The sequence below is a fragment of the Uranotaenia lowii genome, chromosome 3 (assembly GCF_029784155.1).
Source record: "Uranotaenia lowii strain MFRU-FL chromosome 3, ASM2978415v1, whole genome shotgun sequence".
NCBI lineage: Eukaryota > Metazoa > Arthropoda > Insecta > Diptera > Culicidae > Uranotaenia > Uranotaenia lowii.
In genome coordinates this window covers 131,868,578-131,894,471 of record NC_073693.1, presented here as the reverse complement: position 1 = coordinate 131,894,471, position 25,894 = coordinate 131,868,578, and the positions used below count along the sequence as shown (strand labels likewise).

The following is a 25,894-nucleotide window of genomic DNA, read 5'->3' as shown; positions in this document are numbered from 1 at the left end:
AAGTTTTGTGCGCGGCATCGCATCAGAAGACCATCATCAGCCGAAAACAAAAGGCCCCGCTGTTGTACACGATTGCCAGCCAGCAAGGTCATTCGTCATAATAGACGGATAGGAAACCACGTTGATCGTTCGAAACCAGTTGTGTTAGAGTGGTTCGACCAACTAGGGTGGTTCGAAATATTTTTTTTTGGTTTTTATACTTTTTTTTCCAAAAAAGTTTTTTTTTTTTTTCCTTTTGGTTTTATTTATATATTTTATTTATATCTTCCTTTTCTTTTATTCTTACTTTATTTTTATATTAATTTTTTATCTTTTTTCTCAAACAAAATTTTGTTTGAGTTTTTTTTTTATAAAGGTTTGACTCTCCACTCTTGCCCGTTATGTCGGAAAGCAACCGACTAACGGATGACGGCGACGAGGAAGGCATGCATCCTCCTTTTAGAGAGGACGACCTCTCCGAAGAATATCTTCTGGAACAACAGTCTTCCCAAAATATCCACATTCAACCGATGTACCTCTCGGACACGGAAGATACTCCTTCCCCCCTCCCACAGACCCCTAACCCTCAGGTTCCCTTTGTGTTTGGCAACTCCCCACCATCACCAGACCCTCAAGAAGTTAACGAGCTGCCTAAACCGCCCCCTCGTCGTCGGGTTTACCAACCTGAATCGACGGGACCTTGGGTAGTTTACATCCGGTCCAAAATGAACGGGAAATCACCTAATGTGATTTCCATCGCCCGAGACCTCGACAGATCTTACCCTTCCGTAATCAGCTACCAGCCGATGAGACCGCACAAGATGCGCATTGTTGTTGGTAGCCTGAAGGAAGCGAATGCCATTGCTTGTGACCCGAAGTTTACGATCGAATACCGCGTATACGTTCCCGCTCGTGACGTGGAAATTGACGGAGTGGTAACCGAAGAGGGTTTGACCGTCGATGATCTTGTGAATTCCGGGGTTGGCCGATTCAAAGACCCTGGTCTTCCCACGGTCAAGGTGCTGGACGCGCGTCAGTTGAAATCAGCATCAGGCGAGGGGGAAGAACGAACATTTTCCCTGTCGAACTCCTATCGTGTTACCTTTTCCGGCACTGCACTTCCTGATTTCGTTGCGATCGGGAAGGTTCGTCTACCTGTGAGACTTTATGTGCCTTCGGTCATGTACTGCCAGAATTGCAAACAGTTGGATCATACGGCCGCCTACTGTTGCAATCAGGCACGCTGCTCTAAGTGCGGGGAGAAGCATGCGGAAGCTTCGTGTGAAGTACAAGCAGTAAGCAAGTGTTTGTATTGCACAGGCGAGGAATCTCATGCTCTCTCGGCGTGTCCGAAGTACATATCGCGCCGGGAAAAAATCAAGACTTCTTTGAAAACTCGCTCTAAAAAATCATATAGAGACATGCTGATGAAGTCTTTGCCAATCGTCTCAGAGAACCAGTTTGGCCTTCTAAGTGACTATGAATCCGAAGGGGAGGATCCATGCGAAGGAACTTCAGCTGGGCCATTTGTTAAAAAAAATGTTTCACAGGCTCCAAAAAGGAAACGCACAACTAACACACAATCCAGATTAGCTGCCAGCAAAGTTAATAAAACCAAAAATCCTCAAAGTGGAAATAGTAATTCTACCCCTCCTATTCAGAGACCTCCGGGTTTTAATCCGTCCCCGAAGGACTTCCCTCCACTTTCCGGTAAGTCAAAACCCCAGACTTCCCTTCAAAATTCAGGACCATCAGTAGCAAACAGGAATGCAACAATTCCCAGAGAAACTGCATCTGATCCATCGTCGAACGGTTTGCCCAGCTTTTCGGCTGATGGTAAGATGAAATTTTCGGAAATTGTTGCATTCATCCTAGACTTTTTCAGCGTACCAGCAGGTTGGAGGACTATGATTAATATGTTTGTACCTCTTTTAAGAGAAGTCTTGAAAAAGAAAGCTTGCACTATGACCCTCATCGCAGAAGCAATTTCTTTTGATGAATAACTCGTCCACTGAGGTAAGAGAAATTGTTTCTGTATTGCAATGGAACTGCAGAAGTATTTTACCAAAATTAGACTCCTTTAAAGTATTGGTACACAATTTGAATTGTGATGTGTTCGCCTTATGCGAAACTTGGCTCTCTCCAAACACTGATTTCAACTTCCATAGCCACAATATTATTCGCCTGGATCGAGATGGGCAAAGAGGGGGTGGCGTTCTTTTGGGGATCAAGAAATGCCACTCTTTCTATCGTATTCCATTACAACCATCTCCGGGTATTGAAGTCGTCAGTTGCCAAGCTAGAATTAAAGGCCAAGACCTTTGCCTAGCCTCGGTATATATTCCGCCAAATTCAAGCGTGAGCGGGAACCAATTGGCGAATATTATTTCACTTCTTCCAGAACCCCGACTAGTTCTGGGAGACTTCAACTCCCATGGCGTGGGCTGGGGTAGCTCACGTGATGATGATCGTGCTAACATGATATATGAGCTGTGCGACGACTTCAACATGACTGTCTTAAACAATGGGGAAGTGACTCGAATTAATGGAACCCAATCACAGCATAGTATTTTAGACCTTTCTTTAGCTTCTTCCTCTCTGAGCTTGGATTGTACGTGGAAGGTAATCCAAGACCCTCAGGGAAGCGATCATCTGCCTATCAATATTTCTATCACCAGTGGTCGTAGTCCACCTGAAGAGATCAATATTCCTTATGACCTCACAAAGAATATAGATTGGAAAAAGTATGCATCAGGTGTCATTGAAGCCATCGACTCAACGGAAGAACTGCCTCCGGAGGCAGAGTACAGTTTTATGTCCGGAACAATTGTGGACTGTGCAATCGGGGCACAGGTCAGACGGAATGACAATTCGACGATACAAAAACGACCTCCCACTCCATGGTGGGATGGAGACTGCTCACGTGCGCGAGGAGAAAAGTGCAAGGCGTTTGTTGAGTTTCGCAGAACCGGATTGCCAGAGAAGTTCCAACGTTACTTGTCCTTGGAACGCAAGTTTAAGAACTTGATCAGGGGCAAGAAACGTGGGTACTGGAGGCGATTCGTGGATGGGTTATCTCGAGAAACGTCTCTGCACACGCTTTGGAAAACAGCTCGAAACATGCGAAATTACACACCTTCGAACGAAAGTGAAGAAAGCTCGAGTCGTTGGCTGACACAGTTCGCGAAAAAGGTCTGTCCGGACGCAGTACCAGCTCAGAAAAACTATCGGGATACAGAGAATAGTTCCGAAACGGAGGATCAATTCTCGATGGTCGAACTTTCACTTGCGCTCTGGTCATGTAACAATTCAGCTCCCGGACTGGACAGAATCAAATTCAACTTGTTGAAGAATCTGCCAGATACCGCTAAAAAACGCTTGTTGAATTTATTCAATAAGTGTTTAGAGATGAACATTGTGCCGCATGAATGGAGACAGGTGAAAGTTATCGCCATCCAAAAACCGGGAAAACCAGTTTCTGATTACAATTCGTATAGGCCGATCTCAATGCTCTCGTGTCTCCGGAAACTGCTCGAAAAAATGATTCTCTTTCGGCTGGATAAATGGGTTGAATCAAACAATCTCTTGTCAAGTACACAATATGGATTTCGTAGAGGCAAGGGTACGAACGACTGTCTAGCATTACTTTCATCAGACATTCAATTGGCGTTTGCCCAAAAAGAGCAGATGGGAGCAGTATTTCTGGACATCAAAGGGGCATTCGATTCGGTGTCCATAGAAGTGCTATCTAGTCAACTTAACTCTTGCGGACTTTCACCAATTTTGAATAATTTTCTTTATAACCTGTTGTCTGAAAAAATCATGCATTTTAGTCATGGAGAAACCAAAGTTGAACGAATTAGTTACATGGGTCTACCCCAAGGCTCATGCTTAAGCCCCCTGCTATACAACTTTTATGTCCGAGAGATCGATGCTTGTATGGCACAAAATTGCACGCTAAGACAGCTTGCGGATGACTGTGTTGTTCATATCACAGGTAAAAAAGGCACTCAAATTAAACCTCCGTTACAAGAAACTCTAAATAATTTATCACATTGGGCCAGGAATCTAGGCATCGAGTTTTCGCCTAGTAAAACCGAGTTAGTAGTTTTTTCAAGGAAGCATTCCCCTCCTCAAATAGAGCTCCTTATGATGGGTAGAACTCTAACTCAATCTCTTAGTTTTAAATATTTGGGTGTCTGGTTCGACTCTAAATGCCTCTGGGGAAAACATATTAGGTACTTGACACAAAAATGCCAAAAGAGAATCAATTTTCTTCGAACGATTACTGGAACCTGGTGGGGTGCTCATCCACAGGACCTCATCAGGTTATACCAAACAACGATACTGTCGGTCATAGAATATGGAAGCTTTTGCTTTGAGTCCGCCGCGAAAACCCACTTGATTAAACTAGAACGAATACAGTATCGTTGTTTGCGTATTGCCATGGGTTGTATGCAGTCGACACATACGATGTGTCTCGAAGTACTGGCGGGAGTAATGCCGTTGAAAAATCGGTTCCTCGATTTATCGCTACGTTTCCTAATTCGAAGTGTTACTATGAATCCTTTGGTGATAGAAAATTTGGAAAGGCTTATGAATATTAATTCGCAAGTAAAATATGTAAACAATTATAAAACTTTTAGTCAGTTAGAAATAAACCCTTCTTTGTTAAATTCGGACACGAGTCACTTTTACCCGATCAGTAGTTCCTTAATAAAATTCGATCTGTCCATGACCGTTGACATCCGTGGAATTCCAGATCACGTCCGACCCAACGTCATTCCTTCAATCTTTGCTTCAAAAGTACGTGAAATTGACCCTACAAAAATGTTCTTTACTGATGGTTCTAGAATCGACGGCGCGACTGGTTTCGCAGTGTATAATGAGCGTTTTGAAGCTTCTTTCAAGCTTCAAGAGCCATGCTCCGTTTACGTTGCCGAACTAGCCGCAATTTATTGTACCTTGGAACACATTCGCACTCTGCCCGTAGACCACTATTTCATCTATTCGGATAGTCTCAGCTCCGTTGAGGCGATTCGATCGATGAAACTGATGAAGCGCTCTTCCCATTTTTTGCTGGAAATTTCAGGGATATTGGGCGCTTTGATCGAAAATTCGTACAGGATTACCTTAGCTTGGATCCCGTCTCATTGTCTTATTCAAGGCAATGAGAATGCGGACTCATTGGCTAAGGTGGGCGCGTTACAAGGTGAAATCTTTGAGAGGATAATAACTTACAATGAATATTTTTCAATACCTCGCACTTTAGCGATTAACGCTTGGCAGTCTAGCTGGGACAATGGCACAAAGGGACGTTGGCTCCATACGATTATCCCTAAGGTTCCGACGAAGGCATGGTTTAAGCATTTTAACATGAGTCGCGATTTCATTCGCGTGGTTTCTCGGCTCATGTCAAATCACTGCCGGCTTGACGCGCATTTGTTTCGTATACAACTAGCTACAAGCAATGTTTGTGTTTGTGGGGATGGCTACCACGACATTGATCATGTTGTGTGGACGTGTGAACGGTTTGATCGATCGAGGGCTTGGCTACTGGATACCCTTAGGGCCCGAAGTAAACTACCTGGTGTTCCAATTCGAGACATCTTGGCAAACTTAGATCTTGAATATTTGTACCCTATATACAAATATCTTAAAATGTCTGATCTGGTCGTTTAGTCCTCTTCCCCTCTGTCTGTACTCTATCTAATGCTCTTTTCGTCTATTTATTAGAACAAACTTTCATCCGACGGGTCCTACAACACCACAAAGAAGGCTGGCCAGGAAGTCGAAAACCCTGAGGTAGCTATCGAAACCACAGCTACAGGAAGCCACCACCGGACCCTAACGGAAACTGTTCTTGGAAGTGACCCCAGTTAATCCCCTTTCCTTTCCTATACATAGTTGAATTAACAGTTGAGTAGCCGCGACGATTACGGCCCCCCTCTTACTAACCCAAAGTTAGGAAAAATACTCCCGGCACATAAAAACTTTATAAGTAAAATGCCTAATAAAAACTTTTGTAAATAAAAAAAAAAAAAAAGATCGATGGGCGGAATAGATTCATCAGACCTGAAACTCCAACTCCATAGGGCCGACATTCCGTCAATCCCGCATGGACGGCCATCAATAGGTCCTTCCAGAGTTGGCCTTTACCACAAGCAGCATCGCCGCTTTCATTATTGGAGCTTGAGGAGACAATGGTTGGTTTGGTGGCTATACCCCGTTAAATGGAGTGAATAAATAAAGAAAAATTGAAAAAAAAACATTTCTATATCAATACAGCAGAACCTGAAAATATGTTCTAGTTAATTTATATGAAATACATTGAATTGTTACTAATCACTTTAATTTTTAAAACCACAAAAAAATGTAATTTTGAACAACGAAAATAAATTTTCTTTCCAATCTCATTTTTTCAATTTTACCCAAATTTTTTTTATTATTATGAAAATGAATATGGTTTATTTTCAAAAAGGGCCTATATTACCTTAACATAAACGATAAGTTCAATTCCAAGTAGCGTTTTTTATCGATTTAGACAAAAATATATTTCTGCTTTTTCCCAACCAAAATTTTTATTATTTTCGGCCCAAATTTGATTGATATTACAATAAATTTTTCTGCGTGTACTTACTGATTTTCGCACCCATTGTTGCCATCCAAGTTGGTATTTGTGTTTGTTTATTTTCTGATAGCAACGACCGGCTGCGTTGCTACCGGATTGCTACATAACAACCTGTAACAACCTACTGCTCGAATGCATTTCTCGAATCAAGTTAGCGACTGTTGGTGCGATGAGAAGTTGATAGATATGCTGCTGAATGAACTCGAATCAAGATTTAGCAACCATTAGTGGGCTTGGTCTTAATGGATTGTTTAATGGTTTCTTCCAGTGCGTGTACAGCTTTGGGTGTGTTCTTATACCAATACACGGAATCGTCCATCTTGTGACAGGCAATCGTAATCGTAGGCATGGTAGGCGAACAATTCGCTGTCAAAAAGCGCTCCGTCTCCATCCCCCACCAATGAGAAACTTTTGGCACCCCTTGCCTACTTTTCCTCAATATGCAACCACCCGTAGCTGTAAGCACGCTGGTTTCTTCCTTTCTTCAGAAGCCAGGTGTGGAAAACAGAAAAAAAAAGTAACGTTCAAATGCCTAATTGATCTTTTTAAATTACCAATTTTGTTTCTTTAGAATGATCAATAATAAACCTTTTCATAAGAATTTACGAAAATTTTGATTTAGTCTATTTTGTTTGTTCTGGAACGATTTTTGGTCTTACACGCAGAAAAATATATTTTAAAAATAATAAGATTTCGACCAAAAATAATAAAAATTTTGGTTGGGAAAAAGCACAAATATATTTTTGATAACACTGACAAAAAACATCGATTCGATTTGAACTTATCGTTTGATTGAAACTAAAATACACCTTTTTTAAAAATGATTCTAAATTTCTGTCAAAACAATAAAATCAAATAAGATTGAGAATTACAAAATTATTATTATTGGAAAAATAAATCATTGAGGGGTTTTTTTTATTTCAAATTAAAAAAGAAATGTTGATATGAAGAATTTTCGGATTTATACATCAAGAAACGATTTATAAATTATTTTCTTTATTCACACCATTAAATAGGCAAATTCAATCAATTACCATTCCAACTGGCTTTGGGGACGGCTTTCGTTAGCTTCCTTAATGCAGCAAAAAGGGCCGGAATCGCTTTCACACACGATCATGGTTTTCCTTAGAGCAGGAAAGCCTGCTCGAATTGTTGCCGTAATCTTCTTAGTTAAGCAGAGGACCAGTGCATCTGGTGACTAGCTGACCGGACGCAGCAATCGGTCTGCATATCATCCGCTTGATGCTGTTATCTTTAAAGGACTATACCGTCCCTCGTGATCCCTGGCTACTTGCGGTGTTGCCCGTCATCATATGCACCGACACAATCGCGCTGGAATTTCTGCGTTCGCTGTTCTGATATTGGGCATTGGGCTTCGTTGGCATTGGCATGAAACCTAGAATTTGACTGGAACCATCTGTAGGGATGCGGCAGCTGGAATATTACCGAGAAGAGGGATGAAAAAAGATATTGAAACTGTTAAAACCAAAATATAATGTCTGGGAGAACAGTTGGGTAAAGTAAGGTGAGCAACTTACCATGAAGGCATGCTGGCCGAAATACAATCGCAAGAAAAATGCTCCGTCCATCCGGCAATATGTTCGCGCTCGCGGGTCAACATTTTTTCGGGAATCAACTTTTTTTTTTCTTTTTTTCATGCCCCAACAATATACACGATTAATGGATTTAGCTCGTTTTTCGTTTCAAAACAAATCAAATTTGGATTTTCAGTGATAAAAAATGAGTGTGTACAAATAATAAAATTTTGTAATTATTTTCAATCGTTTTTTTCATGAACAGTATTAAAAAATATGCATTGAAAAAACTAAATATAATGACAAAACGGTTTGTTGAATCGACCCCCCTTCTTTTTTCTGCGTGTAAAAAAATAACAACACTATTCAAAAAGTACTCAATTTAATGTCTGAAAAAATGCTGAAACGAATTTTTATTTTACGGTCCTGGTTCAAAAGGAGTGTTCCAAAAAGACTTTTCTTTTTTTGCTGTATCGAATAAGGCTATAACTCTATATGGTTTTCTCACAGTTCAAAACGCAAGATGTGGCACACAAACACAATCTTAGCAGAAGGCCTCAGCCTTCAGTGTCATAATATTGTTTTGGGTTAAACTTTGCAAACAATTTTCTGAAACTGATATCAGATATTGGATTGTTCGTTATTTTCAAATGCCGCATACAAAACCTTCTAGTAGTCCAAACTTTCATCATAATACATTAGCACATTCGCATATTCTCGATTTTATCAATGTTGGAAAATTTGTCTATACACGCAGAAAAAGAACGGGGAGTCGATTCAATAAAACGTTTTGTTATTCAATTTTGTTTTATCAATGCACATTTAGTGGGCAATTATGATATGAAATTCGTTTCGAAACAGAATCCCACATTTTGTTAGTTTTACAAAATAATCGAAACCAAGTCATCGTGTATGGGAGAGGGGTGCGTCATTTTAATAAAATAAAATTTTGTTGTTTTTCTAATGAATAGTTGGGTTATTTGGATTCGAGAAATATGCTTTATTAGCCAAGCGTGTATAGATGAAATGTCATCTGGAAAAAAAAAGAAAAAAAATCATTAAATTCATCATGCTTGCGCAGTGCGCCCCGAACAAAAACCACTTGAATTCGGGGTTCGAACGGTTCGAAAACCTGGAATCCGGAGGTTACACAACAAATTTGATTCAGCTGAATCAACTTTGAGCAGGTAAGTTATTTTGTTACTATCAAAACTGCAATAAAACAATTCCAAATTTCCTTTTTTTTTCAGACCATGGACACCGAAGCAGTGGAGTTGGTTCGTCGAATCAGGACAACCAACAAAGGGACATTGCTCATTCCATCAATTCCCCCTTCTGGACAGTCATCGAAAGCAGATTGGGGGAGAGAATTGAAGCGATGCCTTTATCAGCGGCAGCCCCTCCAGCTGGACGATATTTTGAAGCTGTCTCCGAATATATCAGGTACAATCAAGGTGAGTGAGTTGATAATTTCGCCAAGGACCCTCTTAAAAAACGTATGTGAATTGCGTGTGGCGGAGAAAACAACCCATAAAGACAGGCAGGCTTAACGGGGTTGATTTTATTCGCGAAACTGTTGATTCACAAACATCGATTTACATCAATTTGAACTTATATTTTCCCCTCTGTTTTCAGATATCGCGACCCAACAGAGACCGGCTTTTTGCGTTTCAGGTTCCGCTCTTTCACAGGTCGTTAAAACCAGGCGGTCGTGATGGAAGTTCCGCTTCTGCCATGAAGAACAGCCCTACAGGAGAGTGGGAAGCGGAAAGCATTAAAGAAAGGACTCAGTGTGGGTATATTGTGAAATCATTCAATAAAAATGCAATTTTGTTTAAACTGTATAAGCGCACTTCATCCATTTTAAGAAAAATCCCTTATTTTTGAATTAAAAAAGTCATTTATATCAAACATATAGAATTAATTATATAAAACCGCAAAAAATTTGTTATTTTGGACCAAAAACAATTTTGTACGTTTTACCCAAAATTATTGCTATTTTGCTAAAAATAATGAATCATTTTCAAAAAGGGTCTATATTGTTTAAACAAAAACGATAAGGGCATCCGCAGCAATCGCGAGCAAAGTGAAAATGCTCACGAGTTTAATCACTTCCATACCGCACCGGGGGTTAGTATGAAGGTGAGCAAAATAGGGCCGTTGCCGTCGGGACCGACAAAATCACCAAATTTGCTCACTAGAAAGGGGCGAGATCAAACATGCACTGAAAAAATTCTACCGTTTTAAGCAGAATTAAACAAACGAACGGAAAGCGGAAACTTTTTTTTTATTTCGCAAAAACTAATTCCATGAAATATTTCCGAAAAGCCCTTCAAGTCCGACGATTGCTTTGTGAAAATTTTGATTGTGCATCCCGTGTAGTAAACATTTTACTGACTTTCACAACCTTGAGTGAAGCTTCAAGGATTTTTCTCGGAGTAATAATAATCGAGACCAGTGCGCTGTGCAGGATTTTTGTATCCAAGCGTATGGGTGGCATTCCATTACTGTCCCTACCAATTCGGCTTTCGAAACGAGGTCTCTCAATAAGTTTGCAACTAATGGGACCCAGTTTTTCGGAACAGCAACTATTTCAGTCAGCACGTTGGTTGGAAAAAGAAGTTAAAGATTTAAGCAGAATTAAACAAACGACGTCGCAGCGTGTGTATGTTTGTTGATATTCATTTTAAGAAAAAATGTGTATGAGATTAAAATTGTGGATGGATTTTTTTTTAATAACCAGTTGAATTCGCAATTTCGTTACATTTTTTCGGGTTTATCAAGGAATTGAACGAAAAAGTGCAATTGCTGGTTCTGATGGTGAGTTATTTATTTTGTATTTTATATTGTTCAGGACTCTCTCACTCAATTTCAGATAAACAAACTCGAAGCATCGTATGTTATGACCAAAAATGATCATGTAACATAAGAAGAGCCGTTTGGTGGACGACTCCGAAAATTCACTCGGTCCGTATTAATTTAAGATTAAGATTTTCTTCAAAAGTTTTCTCAGTGCAATGCTAAATTTAAAAATAATTATGCTACCGCCCGGTGCGCGAAAGAGTGTGTATCCCAAAACCGGTCCGCTGAAATGAGCAAAACCGGGCCGCGTATACTCACTTATTGGTGCGTTTGCTCTAAGTTAAAAATAAATCGATATTTTTTCTCGATATAATCTCAATTATATTTGTGCTTTTTCCCAACCAAAATTTTTATTATTTTTGATCAAAATATGATTGTTTCTACAAGATATTTTTCTGCGTGTATGCTTAAAATAAAATAACAAAATTTTAAACACCAGTTAGTTTTAAAATTCAGTATTTTCCGTTACAGCCAAAGTTGGATGCTGTGCACGGTTTGAAATATTTGTAAAAAATTAGTCAGCAATTTCCATGTGCGAATAATAGTTAGCAACTTGATTTTTGAGTAAACAAGTTAACCCAATCATAAGCCGCACCGGGTGAAACTAAAGCCCTAAAATAAAAGTGCGGCAGACTGTAATCGCGGAGTTCCAATCGAACTGTCAAAAGTCGTTCCAATCGAGCATAACAATTTTTACCATTTCAAATTCGTGGCAGGTATTGCAATCTGTGTGACTGTGACTTTCAATTTTTTAATTGAACTCAATCAAGAATGCAGAGAAAATTCATAGGAGCAAAACGGAAAGAAGCACTTAATTTTTATTTTACCAATTGACATAACGGAGTACAAACTAAATAATATTCACAAAACGAAAATCAACTTCACAATCTGCGACACAGTTGCACATCCACAAGAAGTCATGCGAACCCGCAGACCCTTTTAAAGTCTTGAATGAACGATTTCGCGCGTAGGGTTGCGTTCTATGCTATAAATTTGGGTTTTTAACTCCAAGCGTGCATCCGTCAAGTCAGCTGATTGCACCGATTGCACATATACATGATCATAAATTACAAAACAGATAAATCCATTTTCTGTACGATAGATGGTTGATCATTTTAACGACTTTCTACATGTGAGTGTTAGTGATCCAAACAGGCCTGGGAAAATCTTTGGGTTTCCAACGGCCATTTTGCTACCAACGTTTCCAACAGCAGCATCGGAGTATTTTGTTGTCGAACAGGTAAGCTTACAGTAATAATTCTAGAAATCCTCGATTTAATTCACTTTCATTTCAGTTGAAGGTGGTCTAATGCTGCTGCAAAAACATTTTCTCCTCATCACCCCAGCAGGAGCTTGCAAAAAGTGCGGTGCAATGCAGTTCAATTTGGTTGACTCTCTTCCGAAAAGCCCTGTTTGCCGGAGTTTTTCAACATTCTACGAGCTCGGGGTGGCCTGATCCAGAAAAAAAATGATTGGCCAAAAGACAACAACTGCGGTAGCGGTCCGGGAAACAAAACTGCGTATGGTATCAAGTGAAAATAGAAACGGAAGTTAAACAAGTGGATAGTGTTGAATAGGAGAAGAAAATGTGTATAATTAGACGTTAATTGTGAAATAAAGTTTATGTGAATATTTTTTTTGAATGATTCGAATTTTTTTATTATGCTTCCGAAATAACAAAACATTTCAGAATTCCCATTTATGAGCTGCACTCACAAATACACACGCACATTTTTTTTTGTTCACTAACACATATGCACATAATCAAAACAAACCAAGCATAGCATATGTGTGTGTAAGCTGTCATTTTGAACCGGGAAAACCATTTCAAGTAGAATCGGTTGGGCCATTTAATGCTTGAATTCAATGGAAGGAATGCTTGAAGAATGCTTGAAATCCAAGCATTCTTTCAAGCATTCCAAGCATTTAATTTGTTAAGCGGGAATGTTTTCGTTATTGGCAGTGTTGAAGGATTACAGAAGCTTTCTCAGTGCTGCCGAATCGGTGAGAAAGTCACACGGAAAAATTGAGTTATTCTTTAAATGTGTTACGATTACACCTTCAAAATAACTTATTGATTGTTGTTCAAAATTTGTATACCCCCAATTCAGTTTTGGGTAATTTTGGGTCACCAATATACAGATGCGAACTAAAACTTTATTATTCAGCTCTGTATAAAAAGTTTGCTGTTGTTGGAAAGCTTTGAACGGGGATGTCGAAACGAAAAAAGAAAAAAAAACGTGAACTGTTTGACGATGCGGCAGAAATTTGTATCTTATGGCGTATTTTTTTTTGATTCCGGATTTGGCTCTGGAACCGTCAGAATAAAAAAGCAAGTTTCGGGTTTCGAGTTATTCCATACGTAGGTGTGCGTGAGAACGAGCGCAATGTTTACATGCAGCTGTCATTTTGTTCTCCCTTCTGGATTTCTTCATTCGGTTCTTCACATCCGGATTGCCGTTTTTCGTGTCCGGATTGCACTGGACTGCAGATAGTACGATTTTGCTTGGCTGAGAGGTTCAAAATCGCGGCAATAATCATTTGCCCGTTCATTATTTCAACTGTTTTGTTTTCAGCCAAAAACAGCTGTTTAATGTTTTGACAACAACGTTGAGAGTATTGGTGAACTTCTCGCAAAACTGACTTTTTTCTCAAGGCGACTCCGTCCCTTTTTCGAGCGAACCTAGGTTGCCTCTCGAGCAATAAATGAGCACGATGACAGCAGTTAGAGCGAACCTAGGTTGCCTCTAGTTTGCCTCCAGGTGAAAAAAAATACGGTATTAAATAGACTGTAAATTATGAAAAATCATGCAGTTTAAAAATTTGGTTCCAGAATACGTTGGTAGAGTTTGGTTGTACTTCAGGACTAGGTAGGTAAGTGTTAAAATTTTCTGTTTACTTCAAATTGCTTAAACATTTTGTTCTTTTGTAGAACGGCACGAAACGAAGAAAAACTCCCGCGGTACGAAATATTGTCAGAAGAAGAACTGGTGTAGTCTTCTCGGATAGCAATCGACATTTGATGGAAGCAAATCGGACTAAGTATGAAGAGGAACATAGGCTCAGCCGGAGTCTAAATACTGGTTCCCTAATTCCCAAGGCAAATCATCCGGATCACCATCATATAACAAAGGTAGAGGACGAAAAAAGAATGGAACAAACTCGAGATTTGTTGGACAATCTCAACCCAAAAAATATCCGAATAGTTCCAGGAAAACTTTCGCTTGAACTCCACTCGTGAGCAGACCAGGTAAAATTAAACAACAACAACATTCTGATAAAGGTATAATTGGTTAATTTTTTTTTCTTTAGCTTTTGGAACCGGATAAGAATGCGTATAGTTTAGTGCTCAGGATAAGTGCTTGGCAGAGAAAAATTACTATTGGTATATAGGAGCTATCCGATGGTTAACATATTGTATAAACCGAGGATTACGATTTACAATTATTCCGTATTACATGAGCTGACGCGAGACGCCGGTTAATTATTTTTATTTGGTACGTATTTGGATTTCATTTTCTGATGAACAAGTCATGACTATTTGTTATCTTTTTAGTGGCGCTACTCTATCCGATTACAAAACCTAGGCACCTGGATAAGCTGAGCACTTAGCTAAGAAAACGACACTGGAGAATTTCAGAAACTGGAAAGTTACAACTATGACGCGTTCAAATAGTGTAAATTTAGAACTCTGAATCCCTCTGAATGATTGTTACATTTGAATTTTGATTAATTTTGAGCAATGATATGAGAGAGCAATTTAGGCAACAAGTTTGATTCAATAACCCACCCGTTGCATAAAACAATACGAGCGTGTTGGTTTTTAACCAAAACTGAGAATCAATAAAAAATGTGCAAAGTAAAAACCCATTTTGGGGGAAACTTTACTAAGCGTGCAAATGAGCGGTAAACGTCACTGCAGTTTCCGCACAATAGTCAAGTGTGGTGCTCGAAACCGGACGCACCAGAACAGTGCTCGTCGGGCTAAAAGCCTTTTAAAGGTGACGGATCCGGATAGTGCGGAGAACGGATATTCTCAGGCTCAGGTAGGTGCCTTTTGTGATCCTAGAGGAATCACCTAACCCCGGATTTATCGCCACAGGCCACAAAGGCACGGACAACAAATCCGAGGCACGTGCCAAGATCCCAAACAAGACCGGACCAGCGCCAGCAACATCAGGTCGGAAGAAACGAAGCCACGAGGAAAGTCAACTCGAAAAGGGTCGCCCAAAGCGTGAGTTTCTATGAAAATCAAGGTGGCAAAATACCTAACGAGATTTTTCTTCAGGGCCCTTTTTTTGGTTCCGGCATATTTTGCTCCACATCTCGGCACGTGTTCATGTTGCTGCGCACCCATTGGTATCGGCTTCAACCTTTTTCTTTCCGGCACAAAACGAGCTCCGAACTCTTCCGAAACTGCACGGCACAGACAGCGCCATCTGTGTTTTCAACCACATACTAGACGGAGATTTTTTTAACTTCGTTTCGTCCACGGTCCGGATCACAGCATTGTCCATCGAAACACAGGATCGAATCGCCGCCCATCCTCTGTCGAATGAGCCATTCCTGGCTTGGATCACGCGCTGGGGTCGAGACTTTTGATCGCGGTAAAATGAAGCCATTGACGAGAACGATTGTCGCGACGTTTGAACAGCACTGGACTGACACCCACCGTCTGCATCCGGGGAAGGAGAACTCGGGATTTTTGCTCCGCATCCACATGGACAGCAGGCGCTGCACACCTGATGTACCCGCTGTTCCACCGAAAAGCCAACAGAAGCGGCGATCGTGGCACAGATGGCCACTCCATCATCGCCGGCTTCGGAGCCAGCAGCTGTTGAACGTGAGCCGTAAGTGAAAATTTTACGCTACTACACTCCAGCCAAAAAATGACCGGAGTAATCGGGCGATGGGTGGGAGATAATAAAATGTTGCCGATATAGAAAATTAACATAATTAAATCAATCATTTATTTTGTGGCGATGACCATCAAGATTTTCCATTACAAAATGGCGCCCAACTGAATCGAACCACTTTTGATTATTAGTTCGACAAATTTTTGAAACTTAGCGTCTAGTTACAATTATCATTGTTATTAGTATTAGATAATTGATTATTATTGCGATTACTTAATTATTGCTCTTCTTGTTTATCATATCATTTTGCTGTATTATCATCAGTATTGTTTTGTTTGTTCAATACTGTATTTCATATTTAGCTGGTTTTAATCCGTTTCAAGATCATGAACATTCGGGCACAGATGTCAAGGGGGTTGCTAAGGAAACATCAAAAGGAACGCGATCTGGAGGCGCGGTATAACCTCTATTCCGGGCCCTTGGCAATTAAGAGGATTAAATCCCTCTTTTCCTAAGACATCCGTTGCTTCTAGAAAAACCAGTAATTGTGTTTAGTCCTCACTGTAAGATCAGAGTCATTTTTTTCAATGACTACAAGATTTTAATTGATTGTTTTGCTGCTTAGGAGGAAGTCTTAATAGTTTGGTTTCAGGAGTCGAAGGAATTTTACCGGGTCTGCTGGAATAGATTGACATCATTTGCCAAGATATGTTGGCGTTGAGTTTCGTCTTTAGTTTTAGTTTAATCTTTGCCATAATTCGTTGGCGTGAAGATATTTTTGCCAAGATTCGTTGGCTTTGAGTTTATTATGATGTGTTTATGTTTTATATATTAAGTTTAAGACACCTCTGCAGTAGGTGTTACGCTTCTGAGGTATGCTCGGAATGTAGTCGATCATTTTTTTTCTTCCTTCGAACTCCTAGTGGCGTGATTATGAATTTTTCATGGATCCTTCCCGCATAATTAAAAACAGTTGGGGATATAGTACTAACTATTAACTTAATATATTGGTAGCAGTACCAGTATGAAATATCTTCCAAGTATCATTTCATTATACATGTTCAAAATTTTATTACCTCAATAAATTATGACAGGATCGTATCAGTGACAGTGACAATATGATATATGATTTAGTAAGTATAGTATAATAAGAGAATAAAAATTTGCAACCTTTGAATATTGTCTCTGGACCTTATCCAGGACTCTAACAGTGTACGACAAAGTTTCCTTATATTTTCTTAGCATTAGACATTAAATTAAAAAAAAACAACATTGACAACATTGTATGAGTTAGACAAGTCGTTATCATTTCACCTCTTGCGGATAATAACTAATATTGTTATTTTAAGATGTAGTTGTGAGCTTATGCATTTTTTCGCTCTTGGGTTCAGCATCTGCTAATTTTCACTTCACTTCGTTAAAATTTGTGTCGGCAACCCCACGCCAGGTTCGGAACTGAAAACTGTGTTCAAAATGGCTCCGAAAAAAAAGAATCACGCTGAGAAAAACACACAGAACGCGAAAAGTAAGTAAAACTATATTATATTATCGATAAAAACTAGTGAGATTAAATAAAACTAATGAAATTACAGAAACAAAGATCTCTGCTGAGCGGAGAGCGGAAAAAAAATCTACTGAAAGGCTGAACAATGCAGATCTGCACAAATAGGTAAGATTGTATAATCCATGTATAATATCAGAAATAAAAAATAAAAATCTCAACATTTAAATTTTTTAATTTTATTTTATTTTTTGTGGGAAAGAATTGGAACTATATTGGTTATGGTACAGGGAAGCTCTTTTTAAAAATATTTTACAATATGCGGAACGTATGATTGAGCGTTATTTTTACTACAAACTACTATAAGCAAACTATATCCATTGAAGTTGATGAAATCTATGATTTTGTATTCCAACGTAGCTAGAACATTCAGGTAGATTGTTTTGCTCGCCAAAAGTGGATGATATTTTAACCGTATCCAATAATGTAGCATGAAATATTTGTTCGAAAAAATCGCTCTTTTTGAATGGTAAACATGCTTAACAGCCCTTTCCCCATATGGTACTTTAACAGATAATCATAATACAGATTGTTAATATGGTCTGTGTTATTGTACATATACTGTTCACTTTACAATAAACGATAACGTTTAGAGACAATATAGAATATTCTCTATATATTGTAATTGATTATGCGGGTTGTCATGATCCATGAAAAATTCTACCAAAGCAGCAATGTTGTGTTACATTTGAATTTTGATTAATTTTGAGCAATGATATGAGAGAGCAATTTAGGCAACAAGTTTGATTCAATAACCCACCCGTTGCATAAAACAATACGAGCGTGTTGGTTTTTAACCAAAACTGAGAATCAATAAAAAATGTGCAAAGTAAAAACCCATTTTGGGGGAAACTTTACTAAGCGTGCAAATGAGCGGTAAACGTCACTGCAGTTTCCGCACAATAGTCAAGTGTGGTGCTCGAAACCGGACGCACCAGAACAGTGCTCGTCGGGCTAAAAGCCTTTTAAAGGTGACGGATCCGGATAGTGCGGAGAACGGATATTCTCAGGCTCAGGTAGGTGCCTTTTGTGATCCTAGAGGAATCACCTAACCCCGGATTTATCGCCACAGGCCACAAAGGCACGGACAACAAATCCGAGGCACGTGCCAAGATCCCAAACAAGACCGGACCAGCGCCAGCAACATCAGGTCGGAAGAAACGAAGCCACGAGGAAAGTCAACTCGAAAAGGGTCGCCCAAAGCGTGAGTTTCTATGAAAATCAAGGTGGCAAAATACCTAACGAGATTTTTCTTCAGGGCCCTTTTTTTGGTTCCGGCATATTTTGCTCCACATCTCGGCACGTGTTCATGTTGCTGCGCACCCATTGGTATCGGCTTCAACCTTTTTCTTTCCGGCACAAAACGAGCTCCGAACTCTTCCGAAACTGCACGGCACAGACAGCGCCATCTGTGTTTTCAACCACATACTAGACGGAGATTTTTTTAACTTCGTTTCGTCCACGGTCCGGATCACAGCATTGTCCATCGAAACACAGGATCGAATCGCCGCCCATCCTCTGTCGAATGAGCCATTCCTGGCTTGGATCACGCGCTGGGGTCGAGACTTTTGATCGCGGTAAAATGAAGCCATTGACGAGAACGATTGTCGCGACGTTTGAACAGCACTGGACTGACACCCACCGTCTGCATCCGGGGAAGGAGAACTCGGGATTTTTGCTCCGCATCCACATGGACAGCAGGCGCTGCACACCTGATGTACCCGCTGTTCCACCGAAAAGCCAACAGAAGCGGCGATCGTGGCACAGATGGCCACTCCATCATCGCCGGCTTCGGAGCCAGCAGCTGTTGAACGTGAGCCGTAAGTGAAAATTTTACGCTACTACACTCCAGCCAAAAAATGACCGGAGTAATCGGGCGATGGGTGGGAGATAATAAAATGTTGCCGATATAGAAAATTAACATAATTAAATCAATCATTTATTTTGTGGCGATGACCATCAAGATTTTCCATTACAAAATGATGTACTTGTACGAAATAAACAACTTATTTTCGAGAAAAAAGACTTCTTTTTTTCCAAAATATTCATTTCATTTTACTTTTGCAAAGAAAATTTCAAACTGCATGGGCATCCCCATGTCAAAATATACAGAATTGACTAACTGGCTGAAAGCTTTCGAATGTGTAAAAGCTTTTTGCTCACGCTCTGTTTAAAGCGCCCAAACATAAAACTAAGTGGAGACACTTTTCTCGATTCTGTATGGATTTTTATACAGAACAGAGTAACTTTGTTCACCGTGCAGTCTGCCGCACTTTTACTGTAGGGCTTTAGGTGAAACGTATTCGTGTATTACTGTAAAGCCGAATAAGCGTGTGTAGAAGCAGCATAAGCGTTATGCAGCGTTACATTTCTTCAAAGCAAAGTTTGTTTTGCTTCCAAAATTCCTAAATAGAAAATTCTCCTGGCCAAAACTTTCGAAAATTTCTGTATTTTACCTGTAATCGGTGAATAATCTTCATAGTTCTAAGATGGAGCACACCCCAAATAAACCTCATGGTAAGAAATGGCATTTTCCGAGTCGTTAATTATCTGAATTCGAAAACATTTCAATATTTTGTTTCTCAGGCGAATTGGAGGTAACCGGGGTGTCTCGCAGTGGTCGGGTCTGCAAAAAATCCTCGAAGTTGATGGATTTCCAATCACCCGACGACATCAACGATGCCAAGCAGAAGAAGACTGCCAAAGGCAAGGGAACCGGAATAGCTTCCGGCAATATCCAGCAGAGCACACCGGTGGGCGTTTCCTCCGGAAGTTCCGGACTGGGATACCTAATTGTACGGTCTGAATTTGGAAATTTGTCTTCAAATGATAAATGTTTCTTTTTCTAAAAATATTTTGTAGGACGCCATAAAATCAGAACACGGGGCAGACATGCTGTCGGGAGATAGCGATTTTCCTTCGGAATCCGGAGGGGACACGAACGATTCGGATGACGATGATGCTATAGATATTGAGGATATGGAAGGTGGGAGTGACGATGAGGAGAGAAGCGACACCGATTTACTTGTCGAAATGCCGCCGAAACAGAGTCTCTATATGTCTGAGAAATCGGCCAGGTACAAGAAAGTTTTGAAAGATGGAAAGGTTGTAATGGGCAAAGCGCAACGTAAGGACAAAGGCGTCCGGCGTATAACAGCTTACATGCTGTGGGCTAAAGAAGCTCGGCAACAATTGATGGGAAACCCGGAAATGGATTTCGCATCGATGTCCCGCAGGTTAGGGGAACTGTGGAACAACGTTCCCACTAATACGAAACACAACTGGAAACGACGTGCCCGTCATATCGCAAAAAAGTTCAAAGAGAACAGCGAGAAAGCCTTGGAAACTCCTTACGTCAAGCGTTATCTTCATCTGGACAAAATACAATCGCAGGCTCCGGCCAAAGCGGCTGCCTCGAGTACCACAACCACACCGGTTCGAGCAAAAAAGGCGCAACCGAAAGCTACCGTGGCTGCTGCCGAAAGTAAAATGTCTTCTGCAGCTGTGGTTCATCATTCTCCGGAATCGCCCACAAAAGGCGGTGCCCATTTGAAATTACCAGGTTATCAACCGACGGACGTGGCAGCTCATCTTAAGCTGCTCGGCGATAGCTTAACGATCATCGGCGAACGGCTCAAAGAACACGAAGTATTTGCAAATTTTCTCCTTAATTTGAAAGTACCTAATACATTTTTTTTCTAGGGTCAAATTGCCGTATCCGGTAGCCTTTCGGTGCTGCTCGATAGTTTACTTTGTTCGCTCGGGCCGCTCATGTGCTTGACGATGCATATTCCCGGTATACATACTGAGGGGGATAGGTTGAAGGAGTTGTGCCAGGATACATTGGACAACATTGCCTATGTTATGCCGGGACTGTAGAAAGGTAATTTCTAGACTTTTATCCTTAATAGATATCTCGCAATTCTATGTAAGTAAAATATTGAACGTACAGTATCAGATGTGTTCATTTCTTCGAAAGCCGTCTATAGGTTGTTAATTTAGAATAAGAATTATCTGACTTCACTTCCGATCTATGAACCAAATGACAAAATCCTGCCCCGAGTATAAGCTCAACATCTGATTGAGAAATGGTTCAGCAGAAAATAGCTTATTTCTGAACTGAAATGACAAAATCCTGTACTAGTTATAGGTAAGGTCGCGCTCAGATCAAAAACAGTTTGTTAAATCGTGTCGACTATAAGCTCATAGTCATAAAAATAAAAGATTGCTCTGTATTCAGTAAAGACAAGATCCTGCATCGGGTATAAGCTCATGGAGGAACAGTTTTTTCAGTGTTTAGCTAATTGAAATGACAAATCTCTGCACCGATTATAAGCTTATGGTCAGATAGAGAACAACATCGTGAAATGTTCAGCAAACTAAAATAACTACTATCCTGAACCGAGTATATCTAAGTTAAAGGTCAGGTAGAAAAGAGGTTTGTTCAGTATGCAGGTTTAGATATCATTTTTTTAAAACTAAAATTGAAGGGACTTCCTCGCATGTTCAAATAGAAATCAATCGTAGTTTAATTAAAACTTTCTTTATTATGCATTCTCAAATAGGTTTTTTAACGTTTAACAGTAAAGGTGGAATCAAGTTGGAATGTTGCGTTGCGAACCAATTGGCCTAAATACCAAAAAGTAACGTTAACATAAAAGAATGTTAAGAGATTTTACGTCAGCGCTTGAAATGTCTAAAAGAAACAAAGTTCTTCAAAGTCTTCAGATTACAGGGATGTTTCGGTTTACAAATCGTCAATACTACTAAATTTGCAGTACCAATCCTGCACCGGAAATGTTGTCTCCAGCACCGGCAGTTTGCTTGGCCACCTTACAGATCAGCACCGGCGCCACGCAGATTTGCACCTCCAGTGTTCGACCAGAGTCAATTTGGATGGATTCATCCCAACAAGAAACCGGATCCTGCTCTTTGAACGGGATTCTTCGGGCTCCTGGCGTTGCAGATGTAGCAAAGCTGTCATCCAGCAATCGATAAGCGGCGTCCGGATTAACAATCTTACTGGCACAGACGTGCCGGTGGGCAGTGAGCGAAGCTTTGGCAGCCGCATTTTTAGTATTCTTCCATTTGGAGTCTTTAACGACTAAAATTGCTTGGTAGGCAAGGGTATGCAGATGAAGACGAGTCAGCATCCGTCGGCTGGGATCTTTGAATCGCTGCCGGAAATATTCTTCATTCAATGTTCGGAAAACGGTTCTCGCTTGATCCAGGGACAAGGCCACCCTTGGATTGCTATCGGCCACCAAGCTGATCTTTCCCGTTTGCAAGACTTGCTGAAGGTTGTCCAACTCTTGCTCGTTCATACCCAAAGAATCGCTAAACGGAACAACTTTCTCCAGGAGCAGTTGTAAAAGTTCCAGTTCTACGAAGCTCGCCATTTCGAAATGGATAAGTGTGTCCGGTGATTGGTTCCTCATCTGAGAGTTGACCTTTTGCACTCGACCTTCTCGCACACCGGCTTCGTACACGTAGTTGTCCATCATTTGCAGGCCACTTACTACAAATAAATGCGGATTAAAACCGGGCAGTGCCGTTTCAAACTCCTCCAAAGAGCTGATAAACGGATTGTGGTGATCATTATGCAAAATGTATCGATTCGCTCGTGGGGAACGCAGAGGACCCCATTCGTCGCCAGTCTTGTACTCCAGGATCAGATGGATGTCGTCGTCTTCGATGAGACTTCCGGTTAATTGCACATCAGGACGTAAGTGAGATTTCAGTCTAAAATTATAGAAATTTGCGAACATATAAGCATTGACGATCTGTTATCTATCAACAAAACACCTACTTTGAGGACATTTTTGCACCTAGCACAACGGTAGCACCTTCTGCAGCCAATCGGGAACCGATCACCGGTGCATTTCCGCCTAAAGCCCATCGTGGCTCTGCCGCTGCGTGTTTCTTGGCCAGTCTCACTAGCTTTTGAAAAAGTTCCTTGTTTGAAGTGAACCGCCTAAAAATTAAACAAAAACATTGACCACGTATCTTCATCACCATAGAACAACAACTTACTCTGCTGCAGCTCCACGTTGAAAATAGTATGCAAAACTTTGCAGAAACTCATCCTCGCTAGTGATATCGTCCACATTGAACGAGGTTGTCTGTCGTAGTTTTTCGTCCAAGCTACTGGTGAAATTTAGGAAATCAACAGCTTTTACGTAGAGATCACTGCACGATCCATAGCCAATCGCTACCCGGGGCTGCTGCACCTTGTGCTGATGCTCCAAGGTTTTGAGATTTTGTATAATCACAGTCAGACTTTTGAGATCACCGGATGCTAGATAGCCCTGGTAAATTATGGAAAAGAGTGCTGCAAAGACACTCAGTGCCGTTATCCAGCTAAAATAAGACCCTACTCCCATTTATGATAATAAAATACACACTTAGCGTTCGATTCTATTCTAATAATTCACTTGCGAAGACGACTGCCATCAAATGAACTGCTCGGTTGATGACCCAAAACGGTATTGATTAAATTAAAAACATGAAGCCGGTTTTGTGAACGAGAGGCAGCCAGGAATGACGAAGAGACGTAAAAAAAACTAACGAAGCGCCGTCGTCTACAAAAGTTGTGTTGTGTGTATAGAAAATGTGGCTTGAAAGAATCGAAGCTAAAAGCCGGCTAAAGATGTAGGCAGAAAACCGAGGGATGTCATCTCTTTGTCAAAATATTGAATGCCTGTGTTACTTGGTTTTGCTATTTGTTTTGCAGATTTCTTCTATAATTTTATATCAATATGTTTCTATACCATATTGAAACGTTAAAAAAAAGAATTATCAAAAAAATCCTCAACTTTGCATCCAATACTTGTTTTTTCTATAATCACTTTGGTTATATGTAAAAAATATCGTTTATGTTTATGTCAAATTTTATGCTGAAATGAAATATTCTTCAAGAAACCAATTTCAGCCTCCATTAGATTTTATGTTACTTGTTCTTCTGAACGCTCAACTTCACATTCAAAGGGTTCTGCTAAATTACACAAGGCCACAAAATTCACATTTTCCGAGGTGCAAAGAATTTAAGAACTAATTTTGATTAATTCGCGTGCCCTGAATCTAAACATGCATTTGGTTTTTTTTTCATCATATTTTGCTTTTAAAATAATTTTAAAAAATAGTTATAAATCATTCAAGAAATTTCTGCACTTTAAAAAAAAATGTAAAACTTTTAATACAGGTTTCAAATCAATAAACTTTACCCAAGACCACAATTTTTACTTTTGCGAAAAAAAAACTATTGTTCCTGTTCCTCATTCTGTAAAAAAACAAGAATTTAAACGAGTTTTTAAAATAAGGTTTATACTGACTTAAATTCAAGATATTTTTTAAGCAAAAATCAAATCGTTTTCAATATATTTGTTCAATGAGGCTCTCGAAGCCAAAGGGGTATAAGTGCATAAAAGCTGATTTTGAACCATTATGCGATTTGAGAGGACAGCATAAAACGACGAACGACGTTTGACGAAAAATTTTGCTGCTTGATGAATCCAAAGGTAGTGGACCTGATGGCATTCCAAATTCGTTTCTTAAAAAATGTGTTAACGCCTTGGTGGAGCCGTTATTAATGCTCTTCTCAACTCTAATTCGTAGAGGTCAGTTTCCGAAATTTTGGAAAATCTCCCACAATCGAGAGCATTATTTATGACCAAATGTCTTCTTGGTTAGAGGAGAAAATGGCGGACTTCCAGCATGGCTTTTTGAAATAGCGATCCAAACGGTTACAAACTTGGCAGAATTCGTCTCTCGAACTTCACAATGGATGATGCAGGGTTTTCAAGTCGACGCTATATATACCGACATGTCAAAGGCTTTTGACGTGATTAACATAAATGCTCTCCTGTCAGTGCTGTGTAAAAATGGGATCACCGGAATTTGTCTTCAGTGGATTCGTTCGTACCTGAAAGAAAGAGCTCAATTTGTGAAGATAGGGAATGCGAGATCCAGGATATTCTCGGTCAACAGCGGCGTACCACAAGGGATTCACTTGGGACCCCTTCTTTTCGTCACTGTTATGAACGAGTTTCCCGGAGTGCTGCATGACGTGTTTGTGTTGATATACGCAGATGATCTAAAACTGTTCCTCCCTGTGCGACTCCCAAAGGATTGTTTGACCCTACAAAATGCGCTTCATAGATTTTCAGAGTGTTGCAGCAGTTTCGGATTGAAAATCAATGCCTCAATGTGTAATGTGATAACCTTTTCCCGGAAAGTGAGTATTATTGTTCACGAATATTGTTTTGAGAACAGCTCTGCCGCTCATAGCAAGTCCGTCCCATTTGCGTTTTTGTTGAGTTGAGAAAACAGCAATTGAATTTTGTTACTTGTTTTGAGAAATTTCGTATTTTCCCGCAGTTTTGATGGCAGCAATCAACAGCATTTGTTACTTACGTGACAAACAAATACTTTTGCATCATTGCTCGTTCAAAAATACCAAAATTTGGTTTGT

The 25,894-nt window shown here is 40.1% G+C and overlaps 4 protein-coding genes and 1 long non-coding RNA gene across 5 annotated transcripts; 4 read left to right on the top strand and 1 right to left on the bottom strand.

Moving 5' to 3' along the window:
* The first annotated feature begins 9,201 nt into the window (after positions 1-9,201).
* On the top strand, positions 9,202-9,979 carry LOC129750702 (uncharacterized). The gene is made up of 3 exons (XR_008738463.1): positions 9,202-9,332; positions 9,396-9,599; positions 9,781-9,979. It is a non-coding gene; the product is annotated as an uncharacterized LOC129750702 (long non-coding RNA).
* A 4,751-nt stretch (positions 9,980-14,730) lies between these two features.
* Positions 14,731-15,469, top strand: LOC129752625 (uncharacterized). The gene is made up of 2 exons (XM_055748400.1): positions 14,731-15,053; positions 15,110-15,469. Exons 1-2 carry the CDS (start codon positions 14,907-14,909, stop codon positions 15,467-15,469), a joined length of 507 nt encoding a protein of 168 aa, XP_055604375.1. The 5' UTR covers positions 14,731-14,906.
* Positions 15,470-18,092: 2,623 nt separating this feature from the next.
* Positions 18,093-18,856, top strand: LOC129752624 (uncharacterized). Its single transcript, XM_055748399.1, has 2 exons — positions 18,093-18,440; positions 18,497-18,856. Exons 1-2 carry the CDS (start codon positions 18,294-18,296, stop codon positions 18,854-18,856), a joined length of 507 nt encoding a protein of 168 aa, XP_055604374.1. The 5' UTR covers positions 18,093-18,293.
* A 927-nt stretch (positions 18,857-19,783) lies between these two features.
* Positions 19,784-21,378, top strand: LOC129755698 (HMG box-containing protein 4). Its single transcript, XM_055752312.1, has 4 exons — positions 19,784-19,941; positions 20,011-20,219; positions 20,287-21,072; positions 21,127-21,378. Exons 1-4 carry the CDS (start codon positions 19,914-19,916, stop codon positions 21,301-21,303), a joined length of 1,200 nt encoding a protein of 399 aa, XP_055608287.1. The 5' UTR covers positions 19,784-19,913; the 3' UTR covers positions 21,304-21,378.
* Positions 21,379-21,948: 570 nt separating this feature from the next.
* Positions 21,949-24,023, bottom strand: LOC129754893 (ADP-dependent glucokinase). The gene is made up of 3 exons (XM_055751150.1): positions 23,458-24,023; positions 23,234-23,398; positions 21,949-23,166 (listed from the first exon to the last, which is right to left on the bottom strand). The coding sequence occupies exons 1-3, from the start codon at positions 23,805-23,807 to the stop codon at positions 22,191-22,193; spliced, it is 1,491 nt and encodes a 496-aa protein (XP_055607125.1). The 5' UTR covers positions 23,808-24,023; the 3' UTR covers positions 21,949-22,190.
* Positions 24,024-25,894: the final 1,871 nt, after the last annotated feature.

Coding starts and splice junctions, on each gene's coding strand:
- LOC129755698 (XM_055752312.1), top strand. CDS start 19,914: ATGGAGCACACCCCAAATAAACCTCATG. Junction 19,942..20,010: donor CACCCCAAATAAACCTCATG/GTAAGAAATGGC, acceptor TTTGTTTCTCAG/GCGAATTGGAGGTAACCGGG. Junction 21,073..21,126: donor AACGGCTCAAAGAACACGAA/GTATTTGCAAAT, acceptor TTTTTTTTCTAG/GGTCAAATTGCCGTATCCGG.
- LOC129752624 (XM_055748399.1), top strand. CDS start 18,294: ATGAGCGGTAAACGTCACTGCAGTTTCCGCACAATAGTCAAGTGTGGT. Junction 18,441..18,496: donor ACGGATATTCTCAGGCTCAG/GTAGGTGCCTTT, acceptor TTATCGCCACAG/GCCACAAAGGCACGGACAAC.
- LOC129752625 (XM_055748400.1), top strand. CDS start 14,907: ATGAGCGGTAAACGTCACTGCAGTTTCCGCACAATAGTCAAGTGTGGT. Junction 15,054..15,109: donor ACGGATATTCTCAGGCTCAG/GTAGGTGCCTTT, acceptor TTATCGCCACAG/GCCACAAAGGCACGGACAAC.
- LOC129754893 (XM_055751150.1), bottom strand. CDS start 23,807: ATGGGAGTAGGGTCTTATTTTAGCTGGATAACGGCACTGAGTGTCTTT. Junction 23,399..23,457: donor CAACGTGGAGCTGCAGCAGA/GTAAGTTGTTGT, acceptor TTTAATTTTTAG/GCGGTTCACTTCAAACAAGG. Junction 23,167..23,233: donor GGTGCAAAAATGTCCTCAAA/GTAGGTGTTTTG, acceptor CTATAATTTTAG/ACTGAAATCTCACTTACGTC.